Here is a 24976-nt window from a genome sequence, read left to right on the forward strand (position 1 = left end):
ATTGTCAGCTGTGAGACCTTAAATAGACTGTGGATTTTTTTTTTTAATTATGTCTAATTAACTGACTTTAGCACAAGTCACTCCAATGAAGATATAGAAACATCTCAAAGATGATTAAGAATAATGGGAGGCCTCCAGAGCTAAAAGTCAAGTGTCCCCACTCTCCCCCGCCCCCCGAATCTTTAGAGACGAGCGGGGAGATACTCGGCTAAGGCACTACTCGCTCGAGTAATGTGCCTTAGCGAGTATACTCGCTCATCTGTAATCTCAACGTAAGTCTACCTTTCTAATTACTGAAAACCTCTGCAATTGGCAAGTCTGGAAAGTTACAACAGCATATAGACGGGACTTTGTACAAGATATGGCTTTAATTTATTACAGGTTTCATCAGTGCAAATTAAATGTACAGTTTATGGACCGCTTGCTTTACATGCAGAAATACATATGTGTATAAAATGAAAAAGAACTGGTGCGCTTGTGCCAAGACTTGATCTGCTCTGTTCCCACAGTGGTGGCCTAGCTTGCTATTACACATCAGGCCACCGTTGTGAGACTGGAGCTGTCTGCTTCCAGCAGAAATAAGTGCTGGTTAGTAGTGCATTGACTCGGCAGACAGCTGATTGCTGCGGCCCTCACTGATTTACTATTGATGACCTATCCTAAACATAGGCCGTCAATACTTTACAGCTGGAAACCCCCTTAATACAAGCAAGCATGCTTCGTTGTTCATGGGCGATAGCTGTAGGCTGAATGTCACAATCTTATGATGTGCATGGCCAACTTTTGTTAGAAGCAACATGAAGGTTGCATGAATGATATACATGATGTAATGCTTTATGTATGGTTATGTGTTCAAGGTTGTGGCCTCTATGTAGTTTTAGCAATTATTTAATCAGGACTCATGTGATAAGTGATGATATCCACCACCAATGATCAAGTCAAAAGTTCATTCTTAAATGTTCAGATGATTGAGCTTCCAAGGTTTCCAGCAGAAATGTCTATCAATGTTCGTTCTGGCTTCTTGTAGACCATCAACGTCTTGTGCTCTGTGTGAGTCTCACAGGGTCCCGACTCACTGCTCTCTGTGTCTGATGCCCCCACTATGAAGGCAGCTCTGCAGATAGGACACTATTGATTGAGTCAGGTGCTGTTGGCTTCCCTTCGATAGGAAGAAATGGTCCTCATCAGGATAAATCTGAGAGACGGATGACATAATTACTTTTATTCAAATACAATTAGGTTTACATCAGTGTTTCTCTAGTCACCAACCCCAACAGGTCACACTTTAAAAATTTCTCATGTAGAGAAGTTATCTGACACTGCCATGGGGCAAAAGTCAACAAGGAAATTCTGAAGTAGTAAAACAAACTCCCACTGTACTTCGGCTTGTACATGAAGTTATAGCAGCCCAACCGCACTCATCTAGTGACTCTCAAACTATTTATTGTCAGATTTCTGCTCAACAAAAGTAGTAAGGCTTTTTTCACATTACGTTTTTCTGTCCAGCTCTCGGTCCGTTCCGAGTTTCCATCCTCGATGCGCTTCTACCCAGCTAAAAAGACTGAAAGGGACGGGAATTATGTGAAATGGTGACCAGAGGTCACCGTCCCACGTATTAAGTGCTTATTTAGACTACCGTATATCAGCTCGGTTTTCACGCCGAGCCGATATACGGTGTCCTTGTCTGCAGGGGGGGGGGGATGGAAGAGCCAGGAGCAGGAACTGAGCTACTGCCCCTTGCCACTATTTGCAATGGTAGGGGCGGGATGGGGCGGAGCTAAGCGCCAGTACTTAGCTCCGCCTCCATATCACCCCCTCCTATTGCAAATAGTGGAGAGGGGGCGGGAGCTCAGTTCCTGCTTCTAGCTCTTGCATCCTCCTCCCCCTGCAGACAAGGATACCGTATATCGGCTCGGCGTGAAAATCGAGCCGATATACGGCCATCTGAAATAGCCCAAAACCTTAGGATTCCATCATGATTTCATCCTAATTTCCATCCGTATGCAGTTTTGTTCATATAAGATGGAAATTTGTGACAGAACCAGAATGTAATGTTAAAAGTAAGTGCAGTAGGTTCAGTAGTAGGTTATTGGGATGGTCCTATAAAATGGGTCATAATTTCAGTGTAAACTAAGACTTAGGGCTTTTACCCACTAGCGTTCTTCATAACGCTGCGATACCGCTGCGTTTTTTTCAATGGGACTTTCTAATGTTAAAATCGCATCACAGAAAAATCGCAAATAGCACAAACTTGCGATTTTTGTACGATGCGATTTTAACATTAGAAAGTCCCATTGAAAAAAATCGCAGCGGTATCGCAGCGTTATGAAGAAGTGGGTAAAAACCCTTAGGGCTAATTCCCACGGGCGGATTACCGCCGTGTTGCCCCGCAGCTATTAGGTTCTATTGAACCTAATAGCCCAATGCTCTGGGTGTGGAATTCCACCGTGTAATTCCACACCGTGAAATCTCCCGTCCTCACCCGTGGACGGTTTCCATTGCAGTCAATGGAAGCCGTCCGTCACGCTATCTTCCGCTGTAGCACAGCGGAAGATAGCGTGGAAATGCTTCCCCGCCTACTGCCAGCCGCGTCATATGACAGTGTGGGCATGTCATATGACGCGGCTGGCGCGTCATGTGCTCTATTGTGCATGCGCGCCGAAGCGGCATGCGGGACGTCGGGCGGCGGATCCGGAGGTAAGTATGGGGTCTTTGGGGGGCGGAGGGCGCCGTGACGGACTCCACTGCGGAATTCCGCTTGCGGAGCCCGTCACGGCCATGGGCACTAGGTCTAAGAGTGGTTTCACACCTGCGTTTAACTAATCCATTTTTAACTGAATGTGGACCAATTACAAACTGAAGCAGAACTGCAAATACCTTTTTTGGGTTGGAGTAGCTGATTATTGGCTATGCAGGTCATTGCACACTCCACAAGTTTCACTCTGGGAGGTCTGCCAGAGCTCTTCATCCAAGCCAGCACAATGCAGACAATACACACTCCTGGCTGGTGGGTGGTGGCTGGGGTTCTCCCTCCCGCTCCTCTTCTCCCTCCCGCTCCTCTTCTCCCTCCCCCTCCTCTTCTCCCTCCCGCTCCTCTTCTCCCTCCCCCTCCTCTTCTCCTTTCCCCTCCTCTTCCCCCTCACCTCCCTCTCTCTCTCTGATCACCTATTATTTTGCTTTGCAGTGTACTGATAAAAAGGATCCTTTCAACAATGAAGGCAGACATAAACCCTTCAGTTTCTTCTGTCAATGACTTTAATGCAAAAAACAAAACGGAGAGGTGCTTTCCATTCACTTTCTATTTCTATTGTTACGGGAACAATAACGCTGCACTTGTTTTTCACTGCAAAAAACTGAAAGCAAACGCAATGGGGTCAAACTGAACCCAAACTGAGAGCAAAAATAATGCATTGCTCTCCATGGTTCAGTTTAAGTTCTCTTTGGGTTCAGGACATTTTCAATGAAGTGTATTCGGAAAGTTAAGGCTGATTTAGACCCAACTAGAATCACTCAAATTTCGCTCAAAAGAATCTTGCACTGACATCGTGCAGTTTTCGTGCATGAGTCACTGATCGCTGAATTCTAGCTTGCTCTCAGCGGGGCAGGCTATTATCAGCTGGCTGCACTGATAGTATTCTCTGTGCTTGTGTCCTGCTGTGAATTCACAGCGGGGTACAGTCTGACAGTCTGTAAGCACAGAGAACTCTACAGTTGTTTGCTTATGCAAAGCAACTGTATTGTTCTATTAGCAGCCTGGCTGAGTATCAGTTTTAAATATATTCCTGACTGCTGATTTCAACTTTTGGTGAGAAGGAACGTGTCCTTTATCCCCAGCAAAGGCGATCCTGAGCTAACCCCGGCACAGTGTACATAGCCTTTAGAATCGTCGTTATACAGACAAAATTGTTTTGTTACAGCATTGTCATCACAAAAGACGACCAGCTAATAAAGTAGGTTGGATTCACATTGTTGTAATACAGCGGCAACCTCCTTGTGGTACTACTGAACCCAACGATGGCCATAGAATCTAATATAGTCTTGTACAATAGAACTATTGGGGCGGTGGGTGTTGCATCTAAATTATAGCCATGTGAAACTGACCTAAGACCAATTTCATATGAGCATTTGTTTTTATATGCAGAATACAAACCCACTAGACATTGGTATTTATAGTTCTCAATTGGAGTCAGGAATGATTTTTTTTTACCCTTAAATGGGGAAAATTGGCTTCTACCTCATTTGGGTATTTTTTGTCTTTTTCTGGATCAACTGTGGGGGGACAGAGGGAAATAGACTGAACTGGATGAACATAAGTCTTTTTTCGGCTTAACATACTATTAGAGATGAGCGAGCACGCTCGGATAAGTCAGTTACTCGAGCGAGCCTCGCTCTTCTCGAGTAACTGCATTCTTGTCCAAGCGTGCTCAGGGGGGGGGGGGGGGGTGGGGGGGGGGAGAGAGAGATCTCTCTCACTCTCTCCCCCACGATCCCCCGCCGCCCCACCGAGAATGCAATTACTCTAAAACATAGTATGTAGAGATGCTCGCTCATCTCTACATACTATGTTTTTGTTTTTTTTTTTAATTCTTTATTTTCTCACTTTCAATTTTCATTTGCAATTACATTGACATAGTAACGAAAAAGTATGGCATTTTCATTAAACATCTTTCAAACTTTTTGTCTGAACATAACTTGGACATCCTTTACATAGTCCTGTCTCGGCTGTTATGTGTAGTGTGGAGTTTTAGATTGTTCCTGCGCCCTGAGAACAGCGAGTACAGTCAGAACAGTCATTCTCTCGCTACTGGGTCTGGTTTGGCCAGTGTTCTTTGCCAGGCTGTCATGTGTGAAACCGTTGGCTAGATAGAGTAAGGGTAGAGCAGCAGCAGAGGGGTGGAGTGCATAAAGATAGACGGTCCCCGGGTGGTTTTATGTCTCCATGCGAGGTTGTGTCCAGTGAGCGATTGCTTCACCTGTAGTCGTGGGCTTCTGCTAGTGCGTGCTCTCATGTGCATTTGCTGAAGGACAGGACATGTAGGGATGACTTACAAACATCTCACAAAGGGGAGAACAGTAGGAGTAGGGGGTGGGGAGAGAGGAGGTTGCGGGGGTCTACATACTATGTTATGTAGGTTCTATATTTACTTCAGTGTTTAGATTTTTAATGCTAAAAACAAGCACATATTTCTGCATTTTAGAATTCTTTTTGCAGACATTTGTTGAACCGTCTCCATAGGGTTCAGTTGGCCTAGGTTGTCGGCTTACCCTGCTGGTGACATTGGACCCAGCCTGGATCAGACGGTTGAGGAGCTCCGCTGTATGTTGGAAGTGCACGTTGGCTTTTGATTGAACAAATTATACAGATATAGAAGGAAACAGACAGTTAGTAACCAAAACGGAGAACAGACTCTATAATAAAAATTACAATTTCCAAACAGGGAGGAGCAGAAACTGTTTAAATCAATGACATATAAATATAATAATTCCAGCTCCGTGGTCAATTCCTATTGAAAACCAATAACCCTGAGGGATCATATTCTGAATTGGGTTCAGGTAAACACCACAAGCCTTTCCATGCATAGATTACTAATAACCAGTAGGAAAGACCAAAAAGTGTGATTTGTCAATTACCCAAATACAGTAATCAGTGGATCGGCAGCCCTATAGACTGTTGTGATGAGTGTTTATCCTCTAGTGTGCATATACATTGTTTACATATATATTTAGAGGGACACTCCGGCGAAAACACATTTTGACATCTCTGCCCCCCTCTTCTAATCGCCTATCATGCTCTAGAAGTCTCCACTTTCCTGCCATGCAGCCCCTTGTCTGATGCTGATCAGGATTCATCTTGATGCTGTGATTTTTAACTTTCATTTTCAAATCTATCCCATGATGCATCAGCACAGAATTAGCTACAGGTTATTATTATTTCTGCCCACTGTAGGAACAGTTTAACTATCACTACCTTCTATATTCACCTAAATAAGCCGCAGTTCATAAGTATAGAGTGAGGAGGATGAGCTGTGATGTCCTCTATTATAACTGTGTGACAGGAGCTGTGTGATTAACATCAGTAACTGAGATAGGAGTGTCTATATCCCCCTCTAGGCAGCAGGATTGATGTAATAGCATAACACAGACTGAAAACCTGTCTAGTTTCAGACAGCATAACCCCAAGTAAATTTGAGCTGGTCAGAATTAAGGTCACATGACCATCTGGGGAGAAAGAAGCCAGGAGTTTCACATAGAAAGGTAGCACTAGCTAAACTTATATATACTCGGGGCATAGCTGTATAATGAATGAAGAAAAGGAAAATCACCGGAGTGGTCCTTTTAAATATTAATTCATATCATATGGTAGTACAATATTATAGACGGAATACATTTCTGTCTGCATGCAGTCCTAGTTAACTATTCTCAAATGTAGCATTCAATTTATGGTACCAAGATGTACCTTAAAACAGGACTGAAATTTACATTCTCATGTTTTACTATTTATCGTGAGATGAAATATTTGTCACGCTGCTATTCCGAAATGCATCTCTCTTTGGCTCAATGACAAGAGTAGGCATGCAGCAATATGCAAAATGCATCGCAGATTATACTCAGGCAATCTGATAAAAATGTCATAATGCAGAATCTCTTCTATGCAAACACTTTGTATTCCACACAGACATATCATCAACATCACATTATTAGTTTCTGCAGAGCAGCTGAGGCTCTTGGGAATTGAGATACTTGGGATTTGGACTCCCTCGTATTTTTATGCCATCAGTTTGTTTCCATCACTCAGCTGTATGCCAGAAGCAATTCATATAGGTAAGCGCGGAATTTCATGATGAAGCTTTAACATCTACTTCTTACAAAACGGATTTAGTGCCCCTTCCGTGTACCTAATTCTATATACTGGAATTTCATCGCGTTGAGCCCCCATCCCACGCAGAACAATTGATCAACGAAGCGTGTTTTTAACCAGGTGATTGCTATTGCTTTACCCAAAAGTGAGTGAGAATGGCGATATTTGACATCTCACCCCTCATGCCTCAACAGGAAGGGGCTGTATGAGATTAGAAAAAATAGCACTACTCTTGTCCATGGTGGTTTTAGTATTGTAGGTTAGCCCACTTACTTGAAATCCAATTCTATATACAGCCCACGGACAAGAGCGTTACTAGTTTTGGAAGCAAGATGCCATGTTTTGCTAAGATCAGTGTCTGGGGCTGCACAATGTAGTAAAATAGAACAGGGTGTACAAAAAGTTAGGCGCAATCATTTTAGGGAATTGTTAATTATTCTAATATAGACTGGAAATGTTTTTGCTGGTAGAGGCAGGATTATTTCTCCTTTAAGGATTCTCTACCTACAGGTAAGGTACAAATGGACTGGCAAAAGGCTAATATACCCAAAAGAGGTTCAAGGGCAAAGCCTTATGGTTATAGCCCCAAAAGTTTAACCTGAATAGTTGGAAAATTACTGGAAAGTTTTTTAAAGGCTTTTCTGAGATAAACTAAAACTGGCCAAAAGGAGGGAATGGCATAAAATAACAAAATATCAATTATATATGAAATCCTCTGCTGCAGCACAAGGGCTCCCCAGTCACTTTTGTTTCGTTATCTGCTCATATACCCATGTGACCACTGCAGCCAATTGCTGGCTTTAGCGGTATATGGTATGAGACCACTGAGATCAGTAATGTCACATGGGTATATGGGCATATGTTATGTCTAGTTCTTACATGCACTCAAGAACTAAGACGGGACTCACAGGCAGACATAACCCAATGACTGACACATACCCAAAACACTTACCTAGCATATCTGTATGCATAAACAGATAGAATTGCTATAGTATGTAAGAGGTATTGGTTTGTATTTTGGCCAATATACTTAAGCCCACGAGCTAGTGACAACGTTCCTCATTGATTCGTGGGTCCCTACTCTAACAAGACAACGTACCCTATGAATCATGCCTGCAAGCGGGGTAATTGTCCCAATAGGGACGGCCCCACGTTGGAACCTAAAGACGTAGCTTGATCTAGATGGTAAATGATCCAAGCTGAACAGGACACAATTCATTCATAGAATAGGTGATAAAAGTCCGATCGGTGGATGTCTCACGGCTGAGATCCCCACTGAGTCCTGTGTCCTCCTTCCACCTCAATTCAGGCTCACTGTACCCCCTGCAGTGAGGAGGAGATTGGAAGGAGTCGAGCATGCACGGTGCTGCTCCATTCATCTGCAGTGGGACTACCGGAGAAAACTGAGCACTTCTACTTGGCTATTTCCGTAGGCTCCACTCAAGTGAATGGAGCAGCACCGTGTATGTTCATCTGGCTCTCTATTCAGTCTCCACATCACTGTGAGGAGTGAGCCCACAGTAGGAAAAAGAGTGGGACAGGGATCAGTGGGGGTCTCGGCAGTGCCACCCCCACCAATCACACTTTTATCACCTATCCTATGGATAGGTGATAAATGTCAATCTTGGGAATACACCTAATTATAGTGCTGCAGACTGTTTAGAATGGTTAAACCTGGGGATATGTTCACTTTAAAGGGGTTTCCAGGTAAGTTGATGTTTTTTCAAGTTTTCACCCATTAACTGCATAGGTGAAATCTGATTGATTTTAGTCTAATTCACCAGAAAGAGGGTTCTGGAGTTCCCTGAATGGCGTGGCGGCCTCACATGCACGCTTCTGCTCCATTCATTTCAATAGGATTATCGGAAATTGCTGACTTCAAGCCCTCCTATATGCTCAACACTAAACTAGTAGGTACCTAAGTGACACATCGTTTGCTCCCAGTGCTTCTTATTCTTCAGACCGTAAAGCACATGCATTCTTTATACAATATAATGTTTAGCTTTGAAGCATTCTACATTAGCCTTTCTTACAGGCTTCTGCCATCCATCATGCATACCAGAGGCGTTATATACTGCAAGGACAAATGTGCCGTACCCCGCAGCAGCCATATAGATATACACCGGACTGTTCAATATGAGATGCTGATGGGCCTCTGTGCCACTTATTAATTACCCCCAATGTGCGGGCATTCCTTTTCTACAAGAAACACATGCTATGTACTGTATTATAATGCATTTTAAATGAAGTGGACTAACATGCACCTGTTCATTCCAGGGAGGTTGTCTCACCATCTGCAGTGCCATGGACCAATAGAAGTCGCTTGTCCCGTAGCCTCTGGATGCTATTCAATACAGAGGCCACCTAGGAAGTCAGATACAAGAAAACAGAGGAGGATGGATACCTGCATGAAGCTGGTTATTAAAGGGGTTGTCTAAAAACAGCACCATCCCTGTCCAAAAGATGTTTTCTGGTATTGCAGCTCAGACCCATTCATTTCACTAGACACAACTACTAGACACAACCCATGGACAGGAGTGGTAGTGTTTTTGGAAGAAATTAGCCATGTTTTTCTAACCCTGGACAACCCCTTTTAGTGCCCCGTTGAAGTTGATTTATAATCAAAAATATCAAGAAAACATTTTTTCAAAGCAATTTTGTACACATGTTCTTAATATAAAAAATCATACCATGTAAGCTGAACCCTCCTGCGATGGCATTCCCAGGTAACGCTCCGAAAGTACCGCCGCTGCACCATAAAAAGTAAAATAATGATATCATTAATTCAGAGTCACGCGTTTCCGTAAACTGTATTGAGTTAGAATGGAGCTGCAATAAACATACTCAACTCCTCTTCGCTGGGATTATTACATATCAGTTATGTAGGACTAATACATTGTGGAACTCAAAGACATAAAGATGGCTTCCATACGTAATGATTGGGTTTGCACTAGAGATGAGTGAGCACCCAAATGCTCCGCGTTATTCGAGTCAAGCTTTTCGTAAAATTCGAGAGCTCTACTCGAGTAACGAACCCCATTGACTACAATTGGAGACTCGAACATTTTTGCATGTGGGACGCCGGGTGCCGAGCTTTTTTTTTCTAGCTTCTTTTCTATTGATGACCTGTTCACAGGACACGTCATCAGTAGATGATCGTCGGTGGTCCTTCACTTGGAATACCCACTAATCAGCTGATTATTGGTGCCGCAGTCACTATGGACAGCACAGGAAGCAGATTGCTTTGACCATAGTGCAGTGACCTGGGTTGGTATTGCAGGCGCAGTTCCCATTTAATAGAGAAAAGATGGCGGTCCCGAGCAAGTCCCCTAATATCACAGGAGATTTTTTAAAAATGGCGCAATTGTTGTTTTTTCTATAACTCTCAAAATATAAAGATGCCTTAACAGCAACTTGTTACTTTATCTTTAAAGTGGTTCTGTGACAGTAGAAAAAAATGCTGTTTTCCCAGAAGAATCTGTGCCGTTCATGGCAAAATTGCCAAAGCCTGTGATTGCCTGAGTTGTCACATGCACAATGACCACTGCCAGCTTCTTCTAGGATTGGGACTCCTGTGCTGGATAGGGGAGACCAATTCAAAAGCTGATTATGCCATATTTTTTATTTTACACTAGAGATGAGCGAGCACCCAAATGCTCGGGTCCGCGTTATTCGAGTCGAGCTTTTCATAAAATTCAAGAGCTCTACTAGAGTAACGAACCTCATTGACTACAATGGGAGACTTGAGCATTTTTGTATGTGGGACGCCGGGTCCCGAGCTTTTTTTTTTTTTTTGGTTCATCCTCTCCCCCTCTCCCCTCCTCACCCCATTCCCCCTCCCTCCCTCACCCCATTCCCCCCCCCCCGCTCTCTCTCCCCCTCCTGCCAGACAAAAAAATTTGCCAATGACGCGTGCTGTGTCGTGGCGGGGAGGGGCCAAAACAGGCACGTCACAGTAGGGAGGAGCCAAAAACTGGAGCGGGGTCGAAGATGATTTGATGCTCGTTCGAGTAATGAGCACCATCGAGTACGCTAATACTCGAACGAGCATCAAGCTTGCCAGAGTACGTTTGCTCAACTCTATTTAACACCTTTCCCTACTCTTGCATTTTTTAGTCCCTTTAAACCCTTTTAATGTATTTAGTTGTAGAATAACATGCAAAAAAGTATTTGCTTTTGAAAAAAACAACGACAGGTGCTGCATAAAAGGTGTATTTAGCCCTTATTTGTCAGTATTGCTCAATAGATACTCACAGTGTAAGTGGAAACTTGTGATCGGAGCAACCGCTACACCACACACAAACAGCTCGTCAGACAGTGATAGCAGCTTGAGAGCCAAAAACCCACCATAAGCCTTAAAAAAACAAAGATTAATTAATTCATTTGCCTTTTGAACATTCCAAGGCTGCCCTCATACAGGCGTATTGTCATTGTGAGTCGCGCGCAATTTTCTTAAATGCGACATGCAATGCCAATCGCCTGTTGATTTCTATTGGGCCACTCACTTGCGTTTTTTTTTCATATGTATTACTTGAGCAAAAAAAAAAAAAGCAGCATGCCCTATCCAGGCGCATATTAATCGCACATACATGCCAAGGTAGAGCATGGGGTTTGGGGGCATGCAGCAAGTATGCATGTCATTGCGTACTTGCTGTGTGCCCGTGTGGGAGATTTGGTGTCATATGGTGACCTTAACCTAAAACTGATGTTCTGACAATTTTTAGGGAAGGTCCACAACGTAACGGAATTGTTTCAGACTTTACCTGCAGTTTGTGTAGGTTATTTCTGCAGCAAATTGCAATAGCATACATGTGGATGAGACTTTAAAATATCTCACTGCATGCTATGGAAGTTTTCCGTATATGAAAATCGACCAAGCTGGTCTAGTTATGCATCAATGCGCTTTAAGTGGGCCATAAACAATCCACACCACTGCTGTCTGGTATTCATCATCTATACAGAAAACTTTTATTTCCTTTAATTCAAAGAAAGGAAACGAGAACATCATTGATCCTCCTGCTAATACGCTGTAACTAATGTAACGGAGGCCTCAAGTCGAGTTCTGCAGGGAACCGAGACATGTTTTATAACTTCATGGTGAGTAATCAATGGGTATTGATCTAACAACAACTCAGCCATAACACAATGAAGTTATTACTTGACAGCTAGACGAACCGGCAGGAAGTATTTAAGTATCTGAACAGGTGATCCTTTTGTAGTAGTTTTCTCTTTACAAACTGGCGGCGTTGAAGTGACGTTCAGATGTTATGGCGTAAACGTGCTCCATGGGGCGAATGTTTTGATCACTAGGCTGTGTACCCCCACACACAATGACAGCCTTCAAGGGCCAAACCGATATCATTATAACAGGTAACATACATCTCGTTGTAACTTGTGGAGTATGTGCACACATTCAGGAGGACAATGGCTGGTTGTGCCCATATATATATATATATCTGTCAGCTATTCGTCTCAAGTCCCCCTTACACATGCATGGGTGTCCATGAGTTTTCTTTGTCAATAACTGCTATCCACCTCCGTTCTTTCCAGTTGCATCTGGCAGAAGCAACAAAGGTTGGGGCATGTTAAAATCCAACATGTCTGATCCCTCTTTTTCCTCTGTACACCCCCATAAAGCGAAGCTGGTGGCTTCAACTGAATATTAACTAATATGTATGGATAGCATGTATTTTGCATGCATAGTATAATATTGCATATATATATATATATATACACACAGAGCAGCATAGGCAATCTATCACATATGCTATTTGGCATCTAATAATTGAAGAAGCCACATATAGGGGTCCTATATCCATCTTGGCGAAATTAATATTGTAGTGCTTCTTATATCTATATCATGCTAACACTGGTTTCATTGGATTAGTTCTGTATCTAAACACCATTTATGGTTCCTGATAAATCCTCGTGACGAAACGCGTTGAACAACCTAATAAACAGAACTATATATACACAAAATGAGAATGACATGTAAGAGAGCTATATAGTCCATCTGATTGCTTTCGCCCCAACTACAGGCAGTGGATATTTATTATTCCACAGCCGGGTGTATTTTTTGGAAAGCTACTGTTGGACAAAAACAAACATAACAATAGCTACCGTATATATATATGAACCTGACGATACATGAACCTAAATTCAATAACCAAGAGACCTGCATAACTCACCTGACTGCTTTTGTCCTATGGACATGCAGTGGCTGTTTATCATTCCACTGCTGTGCTCCATATGGGGAACTATTGTTTATGTTAATTAGCTCTCTGACACTTACCCTCAGAGGATTAGTGAATAGAAATAAGGGTCCCAGCAATATTGACAGGGTCCCCATCCTTCCTCCTCCTTTTTATTCTTTTTTGCACTTTTTGACATTTTGCCAAAATCTATTGTCACTTCTCTTTTTGTTGGTTTTTTGGTCCTTTTATGTTGAATTTATAATAGAATTTTAATTAAATCTACAATAAAAGTTATATTATAAGGGGTTCCATCCAGTCATTATGCTATATTCCCTTTTTAGGATCTTTTCCGCATCAGTGACTTTTTCATAGGAAAACCAGCATCTTCTGGGGTGGTGGGGATGAACAAGCTGGACATAATGGAGAGCATAGACAGAAGGGCTGCACAGAAGAAAGTGGAGACGGACAAGATTAACTTACTTTCCCATATACTCCAATGCGATTTTGGTCAACAAACGGCAGCTGTTTCAATTGCCTGGTGAAAAATGATTGTTAAATTAAGTCGAGAGTGAATAAAGCGGACAGTCTTAAAAGGGCTTTCTCTTGTATTGATCACCTTGTCCTAAGATTATTACTATACACATTTAAGGGATACCTATCTTACCGAGGGCTCTGCTGCCCTATGCCTTGTGTGTTACATCTCTCACTGGATTAGAAGTGGGATAAATAAAAAACTTACAACTAAGTTGAGCTTTTTCTCAATTAACCTGATCCTCTTTAAAAAGTGTATTTATGATTCTGTGTTCCATAAAAAGTGGAACATTAATTGAGAATGCTGGCTATCAGGCAAAATGGGTAATACCAGGCTTAAAGGGACTTCCCGGGGATTTATATTTCTTACAGGGACCCGCTGTCTCAGACCCAGCCACTTCTGGTTGCATTCCGACAAGGCGTCACATGGTACTTCGCGGGCAGCCGGAGATGGTGATACTAAGAGGGGCACGCTTAATTATTATAATGCGCCGACAGCCTGCCCCTCGCCTATGACATCACCAACACCGACCACCCACAGTACCACGTGACGCCTTGTCAGAACACAGCTGGAAGAAATTTAACTTCCTGGCTAGCCCGTTTAGAGAAACAATATAAAGTTGTCATTAGTGCAAGCTACAGTAATAAATGAGGTTCCAAAGGGACCAGTGAATGTAAGATAAAAACGTAGGTGCGTGAGATCATGACCTTATATTAAAATGTGCTCCAAATTGGTGGCAATTAACTGGGTATAAATTAGCCTTTGAAACAAGTTATAATAAGATAATATCCCATGACAGCGGTAACTCTAAGGGCATCTTCACATGAGCCATAAACGCTGCGGAGTCTCTGCAGCGGATTTTGCTACGGACATACAAGCCATGTGGAGATTTCAGAAATCTCCTTCATAAGGCGCAGATATTTTCTGCGATGAATAAGCAGCATTTTTGAAAAAGTGCAGATTCTAAATCCGAATTATGTCTATATATGTTGCGGATTACTGCTGCGGAATGCAACCCTCGGAGGTAGAAGGGTTAAATCCCACAGCAGATCCGCAAGAGAAAACACTGCCAAATCCAGACCATTGAGATGAGGATTTGGCCATTGACGCTTTCCTATGTAATTGCTGTGGGTTTTCCATTGCGGAATGCCAGCAGTGATTACGCCATGTGTGTGGCTGGCCTAATAGTGGCTATATAAAGCAGACCTACTGCACCACAGGTATATAGTCCTTAACATCGACAGAGCCAAGTTTCCGGTAAGTTTCATGAAGCAAATTCAGTCCTTGATTTTTGGATCCCCGGCCATCAAAATGTGCCACAATTATGTGGAATGAGCTCACAAGCACCGACTCCCATCCAAGCGAGAACTGCTCTGTGACTTGCTGTGCGCCTGGAGCTTCTGGTCTGTAAGAAGGGAAATGTATGATGTAATGATTTGGAAATTAAGAAAATCAATCCTTATATACAGTACAGCAGATTATTTTGTTAAATGGGTTGTCCATTTGTAAAGTATTGATGGCCTATTCTCAGCATAAGTCATCAATAGTAGATTTTCGGGGGTCCGTTGCTTGGGACCCCCGCTGATCAGCTGTTTGCCGTGAATATAAGGTTGTACATTCAGTTGATTTCTACAGGAAGCAGACAACTCTGTTCCTCGTATTGTAGGCAAAGTGCCCATTGAAGTGAATGTAAACTGTTCCTGCAATAACAGGCCTGGCCACTGCAGAGAGAACGGAGCTGTCTGCTTCCTGCAGAAATCAGCTCAGTGCACAATAGTCTGGCAGAGATCTTTTTCACTCTCCCCCCCGCTCCCCCACTCATATTACTCGAAAAGACCGATGCTCTCTCGAGTAGCAACCTTAAACGAGCTTGCTCGTTCATCTCTAGACCTTATATAACTGGGTTTATGGATGTTCACCCAGACTGTTTATATTTGGTCTCGTACATGAAAGAGGAAACACACTGGTATATATACAAACTAAGACTTCCATTGATATCTCCCACATACAGAAGTCTCTATTTACGTCACCAGAGATTGTCCATAATCATTTGTATCATTATCGTCTCTCTAGTGGTGATATCTTCTAAGTTATAGCCAATGCTGCACTAGATCCTTGTCACCACTGCTGTTTTCCCGTATCTTCCTACACGCGTTCTATCCGAGACTCATCGGCATTAGATCCCGGCTTTATTGAACTAACCTCTTTATCTATATATCATAGATTTGTGTGTCAGTGTATTAGCTGATGTTCTTTCATGACCGCACTACCAGATATCTATAGTGTTAGTTCCTCACTTGGTATTTGGAGGAGATCTTGCACAACAAAAGATTATTAGTTCGTAGGACTTTTTTGAGCATATAGATGTTTTTAGCCCAATTTCTAAGACCCTAATGTGCGCCCACACTCCTTAGGCTAAGACCAAGTGTATTGAAGAGATTTATCCAGCAAACTTCGTGGGTGCTGAAAAGCGCCTGCTAGATTAACTCTCTGATAAACTGCACAGATTTTTTAGAGTCAGCTGTCAAAAACTCCATCAACTAACTCAGATGGATTAATATGGCTAGCAAACTTGATGAGCACTAAAAAGCGCTTGCTAGACCTATTCTATGCTACGCTATATAAAGTTTATTGGAGTGCTTTTCTCTAGCAAACTTCGTGCTTGCTAGATTTACTAAACTGCATCAAATAAACTGCATCAGCGCGTTTCTTCGGCTTGGATAGCTGCAAGACGATTCATCAGGATGCAAAGCTAGGCTACTGTGCAATGAGATCAGAGCAAGAGACTTCACAGCCGTGGTGCTTGGCTGCGGGGTCAAGATGAAATGCTGAGATACGTGTAGCAAGACGTTCTTTAAGCCTTTGCAATCCAATTTTGGATTCAGGGTATCCTAGGGGGCTTTCTCTTTCTGCCATTATACAATGGAGCCGTCTGCTGGCTAGAGCTTGTACTCTGGTATGGGACATGCTGGAGAGGCCCCCGACAACAGAGTGGCCAGTAATCTACAGTAAGAATACCCTGCCGGACGTCTTCCAACATCAGAGCTGTACAGGCTTCAATGAGAATGTCTTTAGACGTCAGACAGTGGATTGGAAAGGGTTAAATATCTATAACTCCGTCCATTCTCCATGAGGGCTCATCCCTCTCGCTCCTATCAGTGAAAAAAGTCTCCTCCCCTGTTCTCGCGTTCATACCTGAAAGTATAGCTATCACGTCAGGCCATTTACGTCATAGGGCGCTCGTCTCCAAAGCTCCAATCAGTGGCCATTCAACAGACAGCATGCCACCCCTTTTATACCTTCCTGCCGGTATTGGCGTGTGACGCATGCGCACTGACTCCCTATCCATTGCCGAGCTTTATTCAGTGCGTATCGTAAGGCTCCATGGTTCTGTATTTCACTAATGGCTATAGAAACAGCATCAGTATTAACCATAGTCTGATGCTGTAACATACAGCTTATGGATGAGCTCAATAAAGCTAGTGTAGCATTGGCTATAACTTAGAAGATACCACCACTAGAGACAATAATGATAAAAATGATGATTGGTGAAGTAAATAGAGACTTCTGTATGTGGGAGATATCAATGGACGTCTTAGTTTCTATATATACCAGTGTGTTTCCTCTTTCATATACGAGACCACATATAAACTGTCTGGGTGAACATCCATAAACCCAGTTATATGAGGTCCTGTTCTTTATGTTTGTCTGTCCGTCTAAATACAGCTTCAGCCTCGGTGATGTACATGGCACATCTATGGTTTATGCTGAATACACCTCAAGACATAATAACTCAATACATAGAAAGTGATTGCTGGGTAACTAAGATAACCTAGTCATAACCAACGTTACTTACAGCCAGAGAACCAAAGGATACTCTGAATCTTGGTATCCTGGTGGGAGAGTCAGACGAACAGGAAGATCTGGAGGGTAGTAAAGGAACAATTCAATCACCAAAGTGCAGCCTTCTGCATATAAGTTGTGGGGATTTACTGAACTAAATTTACAAGAAATTGCACCCAAAAAAGTTGAGTATTTGGCATTATAGACCCTCATTACATCTGCTTTAGGAGATATGAGATGTTAAGAAAAAGGAGCATGGCTAAGAGGGGTAATAGAATGTGTCAAATTTATTAGCAATGTGCACTTTTTTGTGCAGCCTGAGAACTACATGTGGCCCATGAAACCATTTGGTGTGGCCCCTGACCCAGTTTTCTTCTTTCATGAAGCAGCAGCATCCTCCTGACTCTTTCTCCTCCCCTCTAATGCTGTGATGCCCAATCAGAGGGTGCAGATGGGCTAGCATAGTAGCCCACAGCCTTTTGAATGCTCCCAGGGCTACCACGCATAGATGCCTATAAAGCTCTGCTAGGGTTTGAAAGGCAACAAAAATCACTATATACTGCAATACTGAAGAATTGCAGTATATTGTAGTACAAACAATCAAATGATCACAAGTTCAAGTGTAAGTAAAAAGATTTAATAAAGTTTTTTTAATAATAAAAAAATATATTGAAAGTTAAGAAAAACCTGCTTCCCATTTTCCTAAAAAAACCTGAACAATTAAAGAACCTCATATTTTTGGTATCCTAGTGTATGTGAAAGTCCAAATTATTAAAATATTACAATATTTATTCCGTACGGTAAAGGCCGTAAGAAAAAAAGGATGGAAAGCAAGTATTGCCATTTTTTTTTCTTTTGAATCTTTGCTTTCCAAAAATTTGAACAAGAAGTAATTAAAAAGATGTGTTCACCCCAAAATAGTAATAAAAACTGAAGCTCACTCCACAAAATAAGACCCCTCACAAAGCCCAATGAAAGAAAAAAATAAAAAGTTACAGGTCTCAGAATATGGTGATGGAAAGATACGTGTTTTAATAAAAAAAATGTATCAACTATATAACTTAGGTAGCACCATAATTGTACTGATCATACAAAAAAGTTCAGATGACATTTTTACTGTACTGCGAACGTTGCAAGAACTAACTCCACTAAAAATCGCACAATTGCATTTTTTCTTTTCTCCCCACTTAAAGATTTTTATAAGTTTCTCCATACACTATAAGGTACATAAAATAGTGCCATTCAAAAATATAACTTGTCCCACAAAAAACAAGCGGGAAATTTTCAGTGGAACAATGAAAAAGTTATGGCTCTTGGAAGGCGGGGACGAAAAAAGTTAAAAAGTAATAACTCTCCGGTCCTAGAGTGGTTAAGGAAGATAAGTGTCTAACCTAACTACAAAATGACACCAAATTTATGATGTGTGGCATTTTGATAAATTTTGCACAATTTATGCAATTTTTGAGGTAATATCTAGAAAAAAAGGGTGTGGACTAAGAAGTGTCATAAAATGCGTAATTTATGAAAGACATGCACAATTCTTCTTTAGAAAATGATTGGTGTAAAGGACATCAGTCATAGCTTAAGGCCGCCTGCAGACGGGCGGGTCGGATCCGCCGGCGAGAATTCTCACAGCCGGACCTGACCCGAGCGCCTACAGGGACCAGCGCGTACTCACCCGCGCCCGCCGGCTCCGGCTGTTTGATGTGCCGGCATGCGCAGACCGGAGCCGGCGGTGGGTGAGTGACATTTCTGTGCGGGGCTCTGCGAGCTCCGCACAGAAATAGAGCTTGCCGCACGATATTTCGCGCGGCCAAATTGCGGCCATCTGCATAGGATTGCGTTTATTAACGCAATCCTATGCAGGCTTCCAGCGGCGGAAATTCCGCGGGAAATCCTGCCGCGGAATTTCCGCTCGTGTGCAGGCGGCCTAAAGCTTCCTACACACGGGTGAAGTGTTTCCCATTGATTTTAATGGGAAACCTCGCATCGCACTCATTGCAATGCATTAAAGGTCCCAATGAAATCAATTGGCGATGCGTTCCGAGGAACGCGAAACGATAGGACATCGCTCGTGTATATGACTCCATTCAAAAGAATAGGGGTTCATATTTGCGTTATATTTGGGCGCCTCGCAAAGCACAAATTTTGGGCGAGTGTGAAAGCAGGCTAACAAAGAGAAAAGTGTCTAACATGGTCTAATGAGTTGTGCCACATTTTACTAATCACTTGTGCCATCTTAATAAAATCGAAGGAATTTCTGGCACCCGCTTTATCCACTCTCTACATTCAGAAGACATGCAATTCCTTTCACTAGTTCAACTTTTTGGGTTTCAATATACAGCAACACACAGATTAGATAAAAAAATACTAATTCCACGCGGATGATGAAGTCGTGGGTAACAAGCTAGTTTGTAAATATGTTGGTGATGTCATTAGCTTAACGTATGGTTAAAAGGACATCTTACTTACCATAGTTATCAATATGAATAGTCCTGTAGAGTGTCTCCGGCATGTCCTTCTCAGAAAGGGAGGTGTTCAGTGGTTGGTTGTCCTCCAACATTTGGAAATCTATAAGGTTTATAATGAAGTGAAACCTTGTATAGTATATATGGAAATCCTGCACATGTGGAAAGTACATGAATGACAGTAATTACCGTGATATGTATATATCTTTCAATCCCCGGCCACCAGAATACAGATGAAGACTGCCGGGGACGGGGAGAAGAGCAGGACAGCACTTTTAGGTGAATTTTTTTTTTTTTTTTAACAGCTAAGGATGATTTTTGGGGTAGGGCTTATATTTCATGCCACCCCCTAAAAAATCCTCGCTGCAGGGGTTGCCTTCATCCCATTGCTTTCAATAGCATCGTGGTCCTTTGCCACAGCTGTGACAGGGGATTCTTTTGTGCCTGTGAGGAGTCCCATCATCACTGAACACGGTGACAGTGCTGTCACACAGTGTGCAGTGATGAGGGGACCTTTGTGGAGCAGCTGCGTGTTACCATGCAGGGCAGCGCAGGGTCCCGCGGTCAGCGCGCGCCACCCCGGCGTCGGCTCCGGCGTCCTGGAGCCCTGACGTCGGGGCTCTACCGGCGACGTGGAGCGGCTGGTGTGCGGTGGCGTGGGCGTGTCCACCCGTAGAGCGCCGCCCGCACTCCTCCACCCCTCTTGTGCAGTAGTGGGGGAGCTGGCTCCTCCCACTCTCCACCCCGGGGCGGAGTCTTTCGTTTATAAGGCTGGCAGTGACCTGAGCTCACTGCCAGTTATTGGTTCTGTTAGCCACTAGTCAGCTCTGCCTGTCTCAGTCAGTCAGTACTAGTTGCTAGTCAGTCTCTTTCTAGTGTGCCTTTTACTCAGTCTGTTCTGGTTCTGTCTGCTACTAGCTAGTCTGCCTGCGGCTACTCTCAGCTAGCCCTAGGTTGCCAGTCAGTTTCCTTCAGCCTGCCTGTAGCTTTGTTTGTTCTGTTGGTCTTTTCCATCTGCCTCTCTGTCGGCACTCTGTTCCCCCATCAGTTAGTTTCTCTTGTCAGTTGCCAGGTCCCTAGCCAGCGCAGGGACCGCCGTCCAGTTGTCCGCCTGGGATTAGCCAGGGCCAAGGCAAGTAGGCAGGGACAGTGGGGTGCGGGAAGTTCAGGGCACCCCACCTGGCGCTCGGGGGTCAGAGTGCCGTAACAATGCGCTTCTACAAGCTGCTCCAGTGAACGGGCATCTGGAACTGTGCCTGTTCAAGGCCTTCACACACTATTTTGGGCACATGTAAAAAAGCACAGAGCTTCGGTCACGTGCATTTTGCACATTTGTGGAGCGCTTTTTTTTCTTGCGCACCTAGACACCCGAAAAAAAAAATCGCTTGTCTGACTGAGCCCTAATGGAAATATTTGCAACTTTACAGTTTTTTAGACCATCTCGTAGTTTTGGCTTACAAGCACTGATATAAAATCCGGCAGCAATTATGCTGGAAATCCGCAGTGGCCAAATCCACACTTAGGGCGCCTACCCACTGGCAATTTTTTTTCCTGTGATGCTAAATTGCGTTTTGCGTTTTTTTCTGAAGAGCAATTAGTATAGAATGTGTTCTTGTCCATTGGGGTTTTTTTTCCGGTCCGTTGCAATTTTTAACATAGGAACTGTCAGTTGCATATGTCTCCTTATTTTTCTCTTAATGCACCCATGATTGTCAATGGAAATTAACGAAAAAGCCGCGAAAACCGCGCGGAAAACATGCGGAAAACGCTGCGTTTTTCACTCATGAAAATCGGCAACGCCAGTGGGTAGGCGCCCTTAAATGGTACAGATTTGGCCATGGGTTTTCTTGCAGATCTACTGTGAGATTTAACCCTTGTATTTCAAGGGTTGAATTCTGCAGCAAAAAAGACTTTAGAATCCGGAACGCTTTTCAAAAACGCTGCAGAAATGATGTGCTAAATTTCCACAGGATGTGAAGGAAATTTCGGAAATCTCTTTCCAATGGTTTGCACTGTAAATGCTGGGGAATTTCCATAGCAAAATTCGCAGCAGAAATTCTGCAGGGTTTGCAACCCATGTGACCCCGGCCTTAGGTAAGTTCACATGACGAATTTCGCCGTGCAGCGGTTTCTAGATTGCGGAATTCATGCAGACAATTATGCAGTGAATTTCGCTGTGTGAACATAACCAAAGGGCATGATTACATGTAGCAGAACTTAGCGTAAATCTGTTGCAAATACTGCAGCATATTTTGCGCTGTGGATTTTGGATCGCACTAAAAACTTGACGTGGATTCGCAGAAGATTTAACCCCTTAGAGACCGGCCTATCGTATTTTTAGGTTCTGCAGCTGCTGGACGTGTATGGAGGGAGTTTGTGTGACAATCTCCCTCCATACATTGCGGGCGCTGGCTGTTTCTTACAACTGACACATGGTGGAAACAGCTCCGATAAGCCGTGCGGGTCATTGGAGCTGTTAGCCCTTTAAATGCCGCTGTCAATTCTGATAACGGCATTTAAATCCCCCGAATGATGTTGGGGGGTCTTGTACGCCCCCCCGCAATAAGATCGCAGGGAACCATGCGGGTGTCATGGCAGCCAGGGGCCTTCTGAAAGGCCTCAGAGCTGTCATGCCAAAACGCCTATCAAGCCATGCGCATCAGGTGGCTTGATTGAATGCCTGCCCGATCGCTGTATGGTGTAATGCTTTGGCAATGTAAGTTGCTGTCCCCTCTGGGGACTAAAAAAAAAAAAAGGAAAAGTAAGATCAATAAAATTTTACTAATTATTAAAAAAAAAGGTTATAATAAAAGAATCTAAATAATAAAACAAAAATACATACTTGGTATCGCTGCGTCTGTAAAAGTCCAATCTATCAAAGTAACACATTATTTACCCCCACGATGAACATCGTCAGAAAAAACAAAACAAAATAAAGAATGCCAGAAATGCGCTTTTTTTGGTCACCCTTTCTCCAAGAAGAAATGCAATAACAAGCGATCAAAAAGTCGTATGCCCTCCTTCATTCTCTAAAAGGAGGGAGGAAAAAACAAAAATGGAAAAACGAAAAGAAGCTTCGTCACTAAGGGGTGTAGTCTGCTGCCGATCCATGTCAAAATGTGCACCAATGCTGTGGATTTATTCTCTAACCGTAATTTTTAATTTTTGGCATATTTGCCTGCATTTTTGTAATCTTTTCTACAGACAGTATTTGCCCAATAGAACATAATAAAAATTTGGAGGTAAATACGGATGAAATATCGATGACATTCAGATGTAATGTCCTTTTAAACGTGTCTATAATACAGATTCATATTACGGACATGTTTTTATACGCTGGTCTGAAACTGGCCTAAGGGCGCATTCAGACGACCGTATATTGGCTGGGTTTTCATGCCCTGCTGATATACGGCGTCCCTCTCTGCAGGGGAAGGAGGGTGGAAGAGCCGGGAGCAGTGCTCTGAGCTCCCGCCCCCTCTCCACCCCTCAACACTATTTGTAATGGGAGGGGTGGGGTGGGGATGGAGCTACATTCCAAAACTTACCTCCGCCCTGCCCCTCCCATTGCAAATAGTGCCGAGGGTCGGAGAGGGGGTGGGAGCTCAGTGCACTGCTCCTGGCTGTTCCAGCCTCCCCCCCATGCAGAGAGGGACGCCGTATATCGGCCGGGCTGAAAACCTGGCCAATATACGGTCGTCTGAATGCGCCCTAAGGCCTTGGTCACACGGGCGTTTTTTCCCGTGATTTGCGGATCGCATAACGGATGCGCATCCGCAAATCGCGTGATCGGGGCCGACGATTTGCTGAAAAAGCTGCACCTAGCAGCGTTTTCAGTGAAACCGCCCCGCACTGCCCGCTAGCTGTGGCAGAGGAGAACGATGTTCGCCCATTGAATTCAATGGAGCCGGCAATACAGCCGGCTCCATTGAAAGAAATGGGCTGCTGGCGAGCGCGGGATGAATTTTCAGAAAGGGCTTAAAAATATAAGCCCTTCCCTGAAAATCATCCTAAAATGTGTAAAAATAAAAAAAAAATGTATACTCACCTTTTTCCTGCAGCCGGAGTTCAGCCGCGTCCGGCCGGCAGTTCTCCTGTGTAGCTATTGAATGACAGCTGAGAGCTGCCTCTGATTGGTCCCTGCGCTCAGCCAATCAGAGGCAGCACTCACTCACCCATTCATGAATTCATGAATGGGTGAGTGAGAGCTGCCTCTGATTGGTGAGGGCTGTGACCAATCAGAGGCAGCCCATTCAGCAGATCAGACCAAAAAACGGTCGTGAAACCGAGGCCTAAGGCTGCATTCCCACGAACGTATATCGGCTCGGTTTTCACGCCGAGCCGATATACGTCGTCCTCATCTGCAGGGGAAGAGGATGGAAGAGCCAGGAGCAGGAACTGAGCTCCCGCCCACTCTCTGCCTCCTCTCCGCCCCTCTGCACTATTTGCAATGGGGAGAGGCAGGGCGGGGCTAATTCGCGGAATTTAACCCCGCCCCCGTCCCGCCTCCTTTCATTGAAAATAGTGCAGAGGGGCGGAGAGGAGGCAGAGAGGGGACGGGAGCTCAGTTCCTGCTCCTGGCTCTTCCATCCTCCCCCCTTGCAGATGAGGACGACGTATATCGGCTCGGTGTGAAAACCAAACCGATATACGCTCGTGGGAATGCAGCCTAAGGCTGTATTTACACTCTGCAGTCAAGATGTCTTAAAAATTGCACCAAAAAAGCACACTGAAAAAATTGCACATTTCCTCACCAATTTTCAATGTAGTTTTGGTTTTCTACAGTGACCACATCCAAAAACATAGACATTTTTGTAAAATCGCGTTTAGTTTTTCAGGTGCGGTTTTTGATGCTGTTTCTACTGCACCTCAACCACACAGTGGAATTCTCAAGGCAATGATGGAGTTTTACCAGTTAATGCAGATAACTTTGTAGACTAACTTGTCATGAACCAACTATGGCTCTTACCTTTTGGGTTGTGAGTTTGGTGCACGGAGACATGAGGAATTCCAGGACCTATTAGACAAATAATGAAGATTTTTTTAATTAGGATAAATGTATACATAAATTGTGAAATTGCCA

The 24976-nt window shown here is 43.6% G+C and overlaps 1 protein-coding gene across 2 annotated transcripts in view; it reads right to left on the reverse strand.

Moving 5' to 3' along the window:
* Positions 1-371: 371 nt before the first annotated feature.
* LOC136587016 (inactive dipeptidyl peptidase 10-like) overlaps positions 372-24976 on the reverse strand; it is a 37095-nt gene continuing 12490 nt past the window's right edge. The window contains exons 6-15 of one of the 2 annotated variants that reach the window (XM_066585425.1): positions 24863-24910; positions 19901-19999; positions 17442-17508; positions 14796-14990; positions 13534-13588; positions 11114-11213; positions 9550-9608; positions 9151-9223; positions 5266-5339; positions 372-1195 (exon numbers count right to left, since the gene is read on the reverse strand). In XM_066585425.1, coding sequence (XP_066441522.1) covers positions 1073-1195; positions 5266-5339; positions 9151-9223; positions 9550-9608; positions 11114-11213; positions 13534-13588; positions 14796-14990; positions 17442-17508; positions 19901-19999; positions 24863-24910 — 893 coding nt within the window. In that variant the 3' untranslated portion in view covers positions 372-1072. Of the gene's footprint in view, positions 1196-5265; positions 5340-9123; positions 9224-9549; positions 9609-11113; positions 11214-13533; positions 13589-14795; positions 14991-17441; positions 17509-19900; positions 20000-24862; positions 24911-24976 lie in introns of those variants that run through there. The other variant, XM_066585430.1, reaches the window with a different exon arrangement.

This window comes from Eleutherodactylus coqui, chromosome 1, assembly GCF_035609145.1.
Source record: "Eleutherodactylus coqui strain aEleCoq1 chromosome 1, aEleCoq1.hap1, whole genome shotgun sequence".
In the NCBI taxonomy this organism is placed as follows: Eukaryota; Metazoa; Chordata; class Amphibia; order Anura; family Eleutherodactylidae; genus Eleutherodactylus; species Eleutherodactylus coqui.